General features: G+C 38.4%; 2 protein-coding genes across 2 annotated transcripts; one reads left to right on the top strand and one right to left on the bottom strand.

Moving 5' to 3' along the window:
* Positions 1 to 2,441: 2,441 nt before the first annotated feature.
* LOC125256467 (tubulin alpha-1A chain-like) lies at positions 2,442 to 5,142 on the bottom strand. The gene is made up of 4 exons (XM_048172502.1): positions 4,996 to 5,142; positions 4,151 to 4,373; positions 3,743 to 3,891; positions 2,442 to 3,644 (listed from the first exon to the last, which is right to left on the bottom strand). The coding sequence occupies exons 1-4, from the start codon at positions 4,996 to 4,998 to the stop codon at positions 2,664 to 2,666; spliced, it is 1,356 nt and encodes a 451-aa protein (XP_048028459.1). The 5' UTR covers positions 4,999 to 5,142; the 3' UTR covers positions 2,442 to 2,663.
* An 818-nt stretch (positions 5,143 to 5,960) lies between these two features.
* Positions 5,961 to 9,314, top strand: LOC125256468 (tubulin alpha-1B chain). The gene is made up of 4 exons (XM_048172504.1): positions 5,961 to 6,115; positions 7,300 to 7,522; positions 7,843 to 7,991; positions 8,090 to 9,314. Exons 1-4 carry the CDS (start codon positions 6,113 to 6,115, stop codon positions 9,068 to 9,070), a joined length of 1,356 nt encoding a protein of 451 aa, XP_048028461.1. The 5' UTR covers positions 5,961 to 6,112; the 3' UTR covers positions 9,071 to 9,314.
* Positions 9,315 to 11,645: the final 2,331 nt, after the last annotated feature.

Below are 11,645 nucleotides of genomic sequence, written 5' to 3'. Positions count from 1 at the left end.
TTTTAATGTCTCTAAATTTAATGCAGTGTCACCCCCTGACACATTTAATTTTAATGCTTCAAAATATTTAAGTCAGCAATAAAAACTTTTAAAATATATGTGGATTATGTAAAGAATGATGTCTATAATATTCTTATATTGTGTTAAATTTCACATTTTACAGAATGTCAAATTTGTCTGTAATGTGCTTTTACAACAGTACCATGTGACAGTAACTTTATTAATTTGCTACAAAAAAGTGAAGAAAAAAAAAGTGTTCTCCTAGTGCTTGAGTCATTTTAATACCTTGAGTGGTATAAAATAAAAAGCATTTTCATTTCATTAGCACTAAAATTAGTTAAATAATATATTAGAAGACTTCAAACAGTTATTTTTGGAGCAAATTATGCTTTTAAAATTATAATAAAACCTACTTTGAATTATTTGATTTGGAAAGCGAAACATTTGCGATTCACAAAAGGTTTTAGATATTTTCTCAAATTATACTGTTCTCGTTAGTTAAATTCAATTAGAATATAATTTTTCTTGTGTGTGTTTTTTTTAAGGAATAATAATCTGTCCTGTTGTATTGCTTCACCATAAATGGGCGGATCATGTTGCTAAATAGATAGCCCTATCTCAAATGGCACATTCAATGCATAGGTCTTCTTGTCTTTGCTTGATTGTGTGTATGTAAAGGCCTGTAGTGTATGTCCACATTCGTCATTTTAAGCTTTAAAAGAGTGCCGAAGAGTACTTACTATGCAGCTGTGCTGTGGTGCATTCTTTTGAGGACCTCACATTTGTCTACTAGCTAATAATTGATGATGTGGTGTTAGTTTGGATGCAAAGAAACACAAATTCACAAAGTCAGAGATTTCAGAATGAACCGTTTTGAGATATTTAAGACACACAAGGACATTCTGAAAGTTACAGTATATCTACATATAGTGTATCATCATGTTTTGCTTTCAAAGATAAAGGAAAAGTGATTTCTAATGACCCCTTAAAACACAGAACTAAAGATCAATGTATTGTTAATGTGGCCTTAATTTTATTAATTACATAATTTTGTAGAAGTTTCAGATCATTTTTTATGTTAAAATTGCCCCTTTTTTAAATGCAAATGAGCTGCTGTTCCCAGTCCCCCTTCAGGAAGAGGGCAGAGCTTCGAGAGCTCATGCTCCGGCATACCGACAACAACAAAACAGGGCAATCTCACGCACTGAAAATGTCAGAAATGTCAGTAGTGGTGTTCAGCCTTATACAGTATGTTTCAGAATCAACCTTCTGTGAAAAGACCCTCGTTTGTGATGCAGTCAGATGGAGAGAGTCTATGGAGCATTGATACATCCCAAAACACAATACTTGTAGTTGTAATGCCTCTTTGGTGCAGACACTGTAAAACTCCAGCTGCTACAGAGAGGATACAGAAATGGTGGACTCTGTGCTTCTCACTCAGGGCTGTGTCTATGCTAATAGGGCAGATTGTCACCAGCTCTGGGCGAGGCTTCTCCTTACGATGACGTTTTTTACTAGTGATGTAGTACTTGAAACCAGTCTTGGTCTTGGGATCTGGCTTAAGACCATTTTTTGAAGGTACTGGTCGTGTCTTGGTCTCGACCACATTTATACTCGGTCATGTCTAAGTCATGAGGACTCAGGATTTTGTTTTAAGACCGGTCAAGACCACAACTGTGAGGATATCACTACATTTCCAGTGCATTGTCTGATTTATTTATTAACAGCATTAATGTGACTGGATGTAAAACTTCCTGCTTCAAATGCAATCAATAACTTGTTTCGGATTTGATGTATTTATACTGTTGTGCCAGGTCAGAAATTAATGAGGGATTGTGTCAGAAATGTCACCAAAATCAGTACAAATGCCCAAAAATTTCAAGATATTGTTGCAAAAAAAGCACTGATTTTTATATTATAACAGATGATATAATAATGCAATGTCACAAGAGCAAGAGAGCCGTTTTCACAAATCTGAGCACAATTGCAAACATGATATTGCTTTTATACAAGGATTCAATAAATAAAATTTATTTATTTGTAAAACATTATTCTTAACATTATTTCTGCATTTTAATTTTACGAATTCAGATATAGCTTCTGTGCCACCTCTGCTCCTCAAAGATGAATTTTGTTTAGTGATTTCATTTGATTGGTAACAGCTCTATATAATATCTTATTCTAATTGTAATTAATGATTAAAAATAAGACATTTCTCAGTAAATGCAGATCTTTTAAATGAATTTGAGGAGTGCTGGACTGGTCTTGGTCTCAACGTGGTGTTGAATTAGGTGGTATTGACTACAACACTAATTTTTACCATAAATAGGCTGCAGACACACATCAGTGTTCAAATGCCTTATAAAAGTGATTTTAGCATAATAGGTCCCCTTTAAGTAAGTGATCAAGAGCATATGAAAGTAAACAGAAATGTAACATGATCATTTTAAGGTCTTTATTGGGTTCTTAACACCAGAATGCACACTGAACAGAATATCCACAATTAGCTTTTGTTATAATGTTTATCAGGGAGTTACATAGATTGGAACTAACACCAATACCATTATGTCACCTGGCAATAAAGTTCTTAAGCTTGTGAAATTGTTCAGTCTAGAGGCTACCTGCTCATTTTCATTCTAAGGAAGGCATGAAATTAAGGAAATCTAATATTCCTCACCTTCCTCTTCTCCTTCTCCCTCGACTGAATCTACTCCCACCTCCTCATAATCTTTCTCCAGAGCTGCCATGTCTTCTCTAGCCTCAGAGAACTCGCCCTCCTCCATACCTTCACCTACGTACCAGTGCACAAAGGCACGCTTAGCGTACATCAGATCAAACTTATGATCAAGCCTGGCCCAAGCCTCGGCGATAGCAGTGGTGTTGCTCAGCATGCACACGGCTCGCTGCACCTTCGCCAAATCGCCACCAGGTACAACAGTTGGAGGCTGGTAGTTGATGCCAACCTTGAAACCAGTGGGACACCAGTCCACAAACTGGATGCTGCGCTTGGTCTTGATGGTGGCAATAGCAGCATTGACATCTTTAGGCACAACGTCACCACGGTACAACAGGCAACAGGCCATGTACTTCCCGTGACGTGGGTCACATTTGACCATCTGATTCGATGGTTCAAAGCATGCATTAGTGATCTCAGCCACTGAGAGCTGCTCATGATAAGCTTTCTCAGCAGAGATCACAGGAGCATAAGTTGCCAAAGGGAAATGGATACGTGGATACGGCACCAAGTTGGTCTGAAACTCTGTAAGATCAACATTCAGGGCGCCATCGAATCTGAGAGAGGCAGTAATGGAGGACACAATCTGACCTATCAGCCTATTGAGGTTGGTGTAGGTAGGACGCTCGATATCAAGGTTTCTACGGCAGATGTCATAGATGGCCTCATTGTCAACCATGAAAGCACAATCTGAGTGCTCTAGGGTGGTATGGGTGGTAAGAATGGAGTTGTAGGGCTCCACCACAGCAGTAGAGACCTGTGGAGCTGGATAGATGGAGAACTCGAGCTTGGATTTCTTTCCGTAATCAACAGAAAGACGCTCCATCAGCAAAGAGGTGAAACCAGAACCAGTTCCTCCTCCAAAGCTGTGAAACACCAAGAAGCCCTGAAGTCCAGTGCACTGATCAGCCTACGAAGAAGGAGGAATGGAAAGAAATGCATTAAGTTAAAATAAAAAACCGAACGCTGAATGAGAACAGGCTGAGTGCGATTACAAAGATGCCTTACCAGTTTGCGAATCCTGTCAAGAACAAGATCAATGATCTCTTTGCCAATAGTGTAATGGCCACGAGCGTAGTTGTTCGCTGCGTCCTCCTTTCCAGTGATCAGCTGCTCGGGGTGGAAAAGCTGACGGTAAGTTCCAGTGCGGACCTCATCTGAACCGCAAAAAAAGCAGTATGGAGAGAACGAAAGATGTGAGGAACTCATGGACTGACCATAAAGGCCAGTTCACACTGCACTGACAGACGCCAACCAACGGCAAGAGACACTTTGTCGGGTTTTGTTGGATCAGTGTTACCCCTGTCGGGGTCTGAGAAGTGACATACTGTAATCTGGTGACTGTCAGTATCGTTCGCCGTCTGTCGCTGCAGTGAGAATTGGCCTTAAGAGGCTGGTAATCAGGCAAATACTAACCTATCACAGTGGGCTCCAGATCTACAAACACTGCTCTGGGTACATGCTTGCCAGCTCCTGTCTCGCTGAAGAAAGTGTTGAAGGAGTCGTCCCCTCCACCGATTGTCTTATCACTGGGCATCTGTCCATCCGGCTGAATCCCATGCTCGAGACAGTAAAGTTCCCAGCAGGCATTGCCAATCTGGACGCCAGCTTGACCCACATGAATGGAAATACACTCGCGCTTTTGTAGAAAAGAAAATTAACATTGTCGTGAATTTTGTCATTTATTCTGAAAATAAGGATCATTTCCAGTACTGACACAATGAAGCTTTGTAAAATGTCATTTTTGTACGATATTTTATTACATGCCATGTTAAATGTTTATTTTCTTAAGTTGCATTATGAAACACATTACAATAGCCTGCTTTATAAAAAATATAACGTCAACACCATTTTGAGAAGCGTAATTCTCCAGCTAAGCCCAGCACCAATGGCATGAAATGTAAAGAGCATTACAATCCCAAAATTTGCTAATTAATGTTTGCAAATAACATAAAGAAGACATTTAAGCACAGTGAACTGAATCAATGTGTGCATTGTGACATCTCTTTAAAAGCAATAATAATGGCAAAATCTCACACAAGTTGATGTATAATTTACAGTACAGAATATATGATCCCTTTTCCGTCTCACAGATCAGAAATGTTGCCATATGAATAATACAGTGTTCGTCTTCATTCTCCTACTCATCTTCTAACAATGACAGTGCAACAATAGACTTCAAGATCTGTGCAGTGCAAAACAACAAAATAGATGAACATATTAAGGCAGAATTTAACTGAGAAATTAAAGTGTAAACTCACCATTTTGCCGTTTTTCGCAGGTGCTGTAGGCGCTGATGTGTGCTGATCTCACGGACTGCAGAGAAGATGGAGGTCGCTATGAGAGAACGGGCTGCAGGAGGGAGTGGCTCATGATCTAAGGCTTTGTGTGACAATAACATTCCAGACAAAATACTGCCATCGCACCACTCTTAACATCATTTATTAGAAGTTGGATCTCTTTGTGGGAAAGGGTTATCCATGGTTGCAATAAATCTGCCCAAATTCACAGAACTAACTATAATCTAGATCAATTTTATTAAACCGACATGCAACCTGCAGCCTACAAATCATTTAACATTTTGCCATTCGTGGTTCATTCATTTAAATTTCAATGACCTGACTGAACACGATAATCAATAGCATGCAAAACTACTGGGTATAATTTATATTAACGGATTATTTATGAATAGATGTATTTTAGATTTGATGCGCTCGCACCATATCACTGTGATCCAGACAGACAGAATGTGTTTCAAAACCTAAAAAGCTGCCTTTACAGTATTTTCTAGGCTAGGGTATAATAAACCGTTCCAAGCTGCCTAAATAGTCAGCTCACATGATTTTAAAACAAAGCCAGCCGAGCCACCGCCCGAATGAGAGATTCTGCTGCAGTGATGGCGTCATAATGCTGCAGACTGATGTCACCGCAGACTAATAAATAAAAAATAAACAAACCAGACGGTTCAAAAAGTACCATTTATAGATTTTTTAAATCTTTCTGCTTTTGAAAGAGAAGTTAAACTGACTATATCGATATTTTGATTCAGAAAATCTAGTGGACATTTTAGAAAATCTAGTTAATAACATAACAAAATTATCCCAGAGATTATTCAGACATCAATGACACGTTATAAAAATAAATAAATAAATAAATAAATAAATAAAAACTTGAATGAAACAGAGGCGTTCTGGTGCAATGCTATACATTCACATAGCCTGAAGTAGGTCAGATCCTGACGTTGGGTGGCTCTATAAAAGCGGTGCGACTCGAGGATTTCCCGCAGTTACTACATCGACTCTTCGCCGTCGAGAACAGTAACGCTGTAGTAGAACATTATCTCCTTTCCAGATCATTCCTAAATAGGCATATAGGAAAATGGTGAGTAGCTGACTAATGTATTATTACTTAATAGGCTACACTCTTAAAAATAAAGGTAAAAGGGGCAGATTAATAATATTCAGAACCACTGTAACCTTTTGTGGAATAGAAAGGTTCCATTGATGTTAAAGGTTCTTCATGGAACCATCTACATTCCAATAAAGAACCTTTATCTTTGAGACTGTATGCTATTTTAATAATACAACATTTTCAGCACGAATTGTGAGATAAAGAAAGCTAATATTAGCCAGAGCCTTAACTAAATCTCGTTCATTATTTTTTCTGAATATGATAATAATTGTTATTTTTAATATGCATGTGTAGTAGCAGATTTTCCTCAAACCGGAGATAATGATGCGAGGCAGGTTAAACGGCATCTATTCCTGCTGAATATTCAGCATTTATTTTACGCGGGTCAAACGTTAACATGTTCACATCAGTGTTAATATTTTCATCGAGGAGAAGATGGGCATAGAAATGTGGCAATACAGTATTAAAACAATAATACAATAGACTACAGTACAACAGTGCACAAACCTCCGTCATTTGACAGTGCGTTTTAAAACGGAGGGGTACATTAGGACGTGCAATCAAGTAATTTATGTTGGACTTTTGATTCTGTTTTGGACTATGCTGAAAATTTTGGCCTATAGCAATGGTTATTGTTGTGAAATCTAATGACGAGGGCATAGAGTGCACGCTAATCTTTTAGCATATGCAGACAGCCATAATCTCATTAAAATGCATTAATCTGGCCAGCTAAGCTCAGGAAACATATGTTGTAGCCTCCTTTGTATGCTTTAACAAACTCCAGAAAGAAAACACAGCTCGCCTTTGTTTGTCTTATATGCATATACTGTACATTGAAACAGTAATGCACTTTGGTATGATGGTTTGTAAACCCATGTTGCTTGGCAAGAAACAGGGAACACCCGGATGGAGCTTGGGGTTTTGAATAAGAGAGGAGGAGGAAGGTGGCATGCATGGTTGCTCAGCCCAGTATTTCCACATGATGTCTCACCTCTAGCCATATCATTCTTGAGCTCAGTTTTATATCTAAAGCACTGAACTGCAGTTTGTGTCAGAAATGTTACAACACCTAATTCACAGTTGCAAAATATTATATATCAGCTTTGAAGGCTATCATATAACATTAAAATTGTTGCTTTTCTTTTCTACAAAAGCGCGAGTGTATTTCCATTCATGTGGGTCAAGCTGGCGTCCAGATTGGCAATGCCTGCTGGGAACTTTACTGTCTCGAGCATGGGATTCAGCCGGATGGACAGATGCCCAGTGATAAGACAATCGGTGGAGGGGACGACTCCTTCAACACTTTCTTCAGCGAGACAGGAGCTGGCAAGCATGTACCCAGAGCAGTGTTTGTAGATCTGGAGCCCACTGTGATAGGTTAGTATTTGCCTGATTACCAGCCTCTTAAGGCCAATTCTCACTGCAGCGACAGACGGCGAACGATACTGACAGTCACCAGATTACAGTATGTCACTTCTCAGACATTCTGCAATCCAACAAATGACAATTAAACAGAAAACAAGGGTTGACCAACGCCAACAGACGCAGACAGGGGTAACACTGATCCAACAAAACCCGACATAGTGTCTCTTGCCGTTGGTTGGCGTCTGTCAGTGCAGTGTGAACTGGCCTTTATGGTCAGTCCATGAGTTCCTCACATCTTTCGTTCTCTCCATACTGCTTTTTTTGCGGTTCAGATGAGGTCCGCACTGGAACTTACCGTCAGCTTTTCCACCCCGAGCAGCTGATCACTGGAAAGGAAGACGCAGCGAACAACTATGCTCGTGGCCATTACACTATTGGCAAAGAGATCATTGATCTTGTTCTTGACAGGATTCGCAAACTGGTAAGGCATCTTTGTAATCACACTCAGCCTGTTCTCATTCAGCGTTCGGATTTTATTTGAACTTAATATATTTCTTTCCATTCCTCCCCTCTTCGTAGGCTGATCAGTGCACTGGACTTCAGGGCTTCTTGGTGTTTCACAGCTTTGGAGGAGGAACTGGTTCTGGTTTCACCTCTTTGCTGATGGAGCGTCTTTCTGTTGATTACGGAAAGAAATCCAAGCTCGAGTTCTCCATCTATCCAGCTCCACAGGTCTCTACTGCTGTGGTGGAGCCCTACAACTCCATTCTTACCACCCACACCACCCTAGAGCACTCAGATTGTGCTTTCATGGTCGACAACGAGGCCATCTATGACATCTGCCGTAGAAACCTTGATATCGAGCGTCCCACCTACACCAACCTCAATAGGTTAATCAGCCAGATTGTGTCCTCCATTACTGCCTCTCTCAGATTCGACGGCGCCCTGAATGTTGATCTTACAGAGTTTCAGACCAACTTGGTGCCGTATCCACGTATCCATTTCCCTTTGGCAACTTATGCTCCTGTGATCTCTGCTGAGAAAGCTTACCATGAGCAGCTCTCAGTGGCTGAGATCACTAATGCATGCTTTGAACCATCGAATCAGATGGTCAAATGTGACCCACGTCACGGGAAGTACATGGCCTGTTGCCTGTTGTACCGTGGTGATGTTGTGCCTAAAGACGTCAATGCTGCTATTGCCACCATCAAGACCAAGCGCAGCATCCAGTTTGTGGACTGGTGTCCCACTGGTTTCAAGGTTGGCATCAACTACCAGCCTCCTACTGTTGTACCTGGTGGTGATTTGGCGAAGGTGCAGCGAGCCGTGTGCATGCTGAGCAACACCACTGCTATCGCTGAGGCTTGGGCCAGGCTTGATCATAAGTTCGATCTGATGTACGCTAAGCGTGCCTTTGTGCACTGGTACGTAGGTGAAGGTATGGAGGAGGGCGAGTTCTCTGAGGCTAGAGAAGACATGGCAGCTCTGGAGAAAGATTATGAGGAGGTGGGAGTAGATTCAGTCGAGGGAGAAGGAGAAGAGGAAGGTGAGGAATATTAGGATCACTTTTACCAATTTATTTATCAGTTCTAGTCACAAATGTAAAATTGAGGCTTTAGAGGGGACACATATCAAGTGAGCATTCGGTTTGTCTATTGCAGTTTAGGAAATATGTGTAGTAAACATTTGTTCTTTACAATATGTTAACCACATAGTTGATGCTGCAATGATCAATTTAGATTTTTAAGGCATATTTTACAGTTTGAACGGTGTATAAATCAAATAAAATGATGCACTGATCTTATCAACATCTGCAATGAATTGATCATTTGAAGACATGAGTTGCGTATGCTTTTACTCAACCCTCACTGAAAAAACAAGTTTTAAAAAAATATATATATTTTAGGACATTTTTTTTTTTACACGCATTTATATTCATTTCAGTTTTTATAATTTGTTTTTTTCAGTATTTTTTTTTTACAGGTTCCTTAAAGCAACAAGAGTGATTTTAGCCAACAACCTTGTTCACATTTATTTTATTCGCTAAATATCAAAACTACTCACTTGAAAAAAATACTTATACTGATTGTATTGTGTATTTTTTTCTCTCTTTCCCTAAATAACTTGCTGCAGTTAAACATTTAACTAGAATACCATATTTTTAAATTTCCTTAATATGACAAGACAAAAGGTTTAGTTTAAGACCTTTGAATATTTACTTCAAAATAGTGATTCACTTTACAAATTGTATTAAAGATACTTTTTCAACAACGCCTATTACACTAAAATATCTACCACTTACTAAAAGATTAAAAAATATATAAACATTATTTTAAAAAGTGGAACTTTATGAGAAAACTAAATTTGTTGTGATGTGGTACTGTAATATTCCTAACCTTATTCTATTATATTCATTCAATGTCAAGGTTATTAATCATGAATTTTACATTTCATATTTTAAATAACTTCTTACATCAAAGCCAGCTTGTGAAGGTATAAAGAAGCATAATTACTTGATTTAATGGTAAAAAAAAATGTTTGCAAAACTGGGATTCTCTGCACCAAAACCCTATAAAGCAAAAATGGCAAATACAGTTGTAGTAAAAATTATTCAACCCCCCGATTTTGAAGATATTCTGGTATTGTGAACAAAATGTTATAAAAACATATCAACAAGGCATCAGTAAAGTCATTTAAAGTTCATTATTACATTATGAATATTTCTGAGTATAAATTTGTCAGTTCAAAAGAAAAAAAACAAAAACAAAAAAGAAATTAAAACATCCATGTACAAAATGACTCCACTCCCAGAAGTATTTTGAATTCTTCACTTTTTATTTCCTCCAATACATGTTGCCTGTACTACAAGTACTTACAAGCTTGACACCTCTCCACTGTCAGCCTATGTGCTTTGTGCAAAAGCTTCCAGCTAACTGATATTTGTTGGTTCCCGTGCTGCCACTGCTTCTTCAAATCTTACCAAAGATGGGATTTAAATCTGGAGACTGTACAGGCCACTTAAGAACATTCAGATCAGATCACTAAACCAAGCCTATAAAGGTAATTTGGTATAATGGCCATCAAACTTCAGTGTACAAAGTATTCATGATGCCGGTCACATGGTCAAGATTTCCAGTTTCTGCAGCATCAAAGCACCCCCATAACAAGTTCTTGACCCGTTCTTCTTAGTTAAAGGATTAGTTCAATAAGCTTTACTCACCCTCAAGCCATCCTAGATGTATATGACTTTCTTCTTTCTGATGAACAATCACAGAAATATTAATAAACATCCTAAATGGATCAGCTCCAAAATATCTCTATTATTGGTCCAAAATTGTGGAATAGTCTTCCTCTATCTTTAAGACTAGTATCCACAGAGTCTGAATTTAAATCTAAGTTGAAAATGTATTTTCTCTCTCAGGCCAACAGCTGTATTTGATTTTTAACACTGATTTTTATTTTATTTTTATTTATTTTTTTTAAAATATTTTGCACTGCTGCCTTTTTTTTTAATTTTTTTTTTTTTTAAAGATATTTATCCTCTTGTACCGCACAAAGGCCAACTACTGTTGTACCTATTGTGCTGTATAAATACAATTTTGATTTAATTTGATACACCTAGGTTGGCTTGAGGGTGAGTAAAACTTGGGCTAATTTTCATTTCAAAATGAACTAATCCTTTAAGACTGGCATTCGGCAAGGAGTCTGGACATGAAGTCCTTTCTTGTTTAGCACTTTTCTTATAGTCCTTACTGAAATGCTTTTTTTTCATCAGACCAGTAAAACAAACAAAGGTTTTTCTCAGGTGCTCAGATCAAACAGGTCAAAGTTTGAACTAATTGTTATATACTTGCACTAGCATATTGTATATGACAATTTAGTTCAAACTTTGACCTGTGGAGGGCAGTAACACACTTAGCAGTGTCCACACTGCCAGAATTCTAATAGAAAAGAGCAAAGCTAGCTCAAGATGAGCATTTATGGTTAAAATGTATAAAACATTTTTTTTATTTTTAGAAAATGAGCGATGGTTTCTCTAGATAAGACCCTTATTTCTCGTCTGGGATCGTGTAGAACTCTTTGAAGCTGCAATGAAACTGTAATTTTGACCTTCAACCGTCTGGAGGCCATTGAA

Source organism: Megalobrama amblycephala, linkage group LG21, assembly GCF_018812025.1.
Source record: "Megalobrama amblycephala isolate DHTTF-2021 linkage group LG21, ASM1881202v1, whole genome shotgun sequence".
In the NCBI taxonomy this organism is placed as follows: Eukaryota; Metazoa; Chordata; class Actinopteri; order Cypriniformes; family Xenocyprididae; genus Megalobrama; species Megalobrama amblycephala.
This window is presented reverse-complemented; position numbering and strand designations above follow the sequence as displayed.

Excerpts from the sequence above, each read along its gene's own strand:
- LOC125256467 (XM_048172502.1), bottom strand. Across the intron at positions 3,892-4,150 it reads TCTGGAGCCCACTGTGATAG|ATGAGGTCCGCACTGGAACT; the intron begins GTTAGTATTTGC and ends TTTGCGGTTCAG. Across the intron at positions 3,645-3,742 it reads TTGACAGGATTCGCAAACTG|GCTGATCAGTGCACTGGACT; the intron begins GTAAGGCATCTT and ends CCTTCTTCGTAG.
- LOC125256468 (XM_048172504.1), top strand. Across the intron at positions 7,523-7,842 it reads TCTGGAGCCCACTGTGATAG|ATGAGGTCCGCACTGGAACT; the intron begins GTTAGTATTTGC and ends TTTGCGGTTCAG. Across the intron at positions 7,992-8,089 it reads TTGACAGGATTCGCAAACTG|GCTGATCAGTGCACTGGACT; the intron begins GTAAGGCATCTT and ends CCCTCTTCGTAG.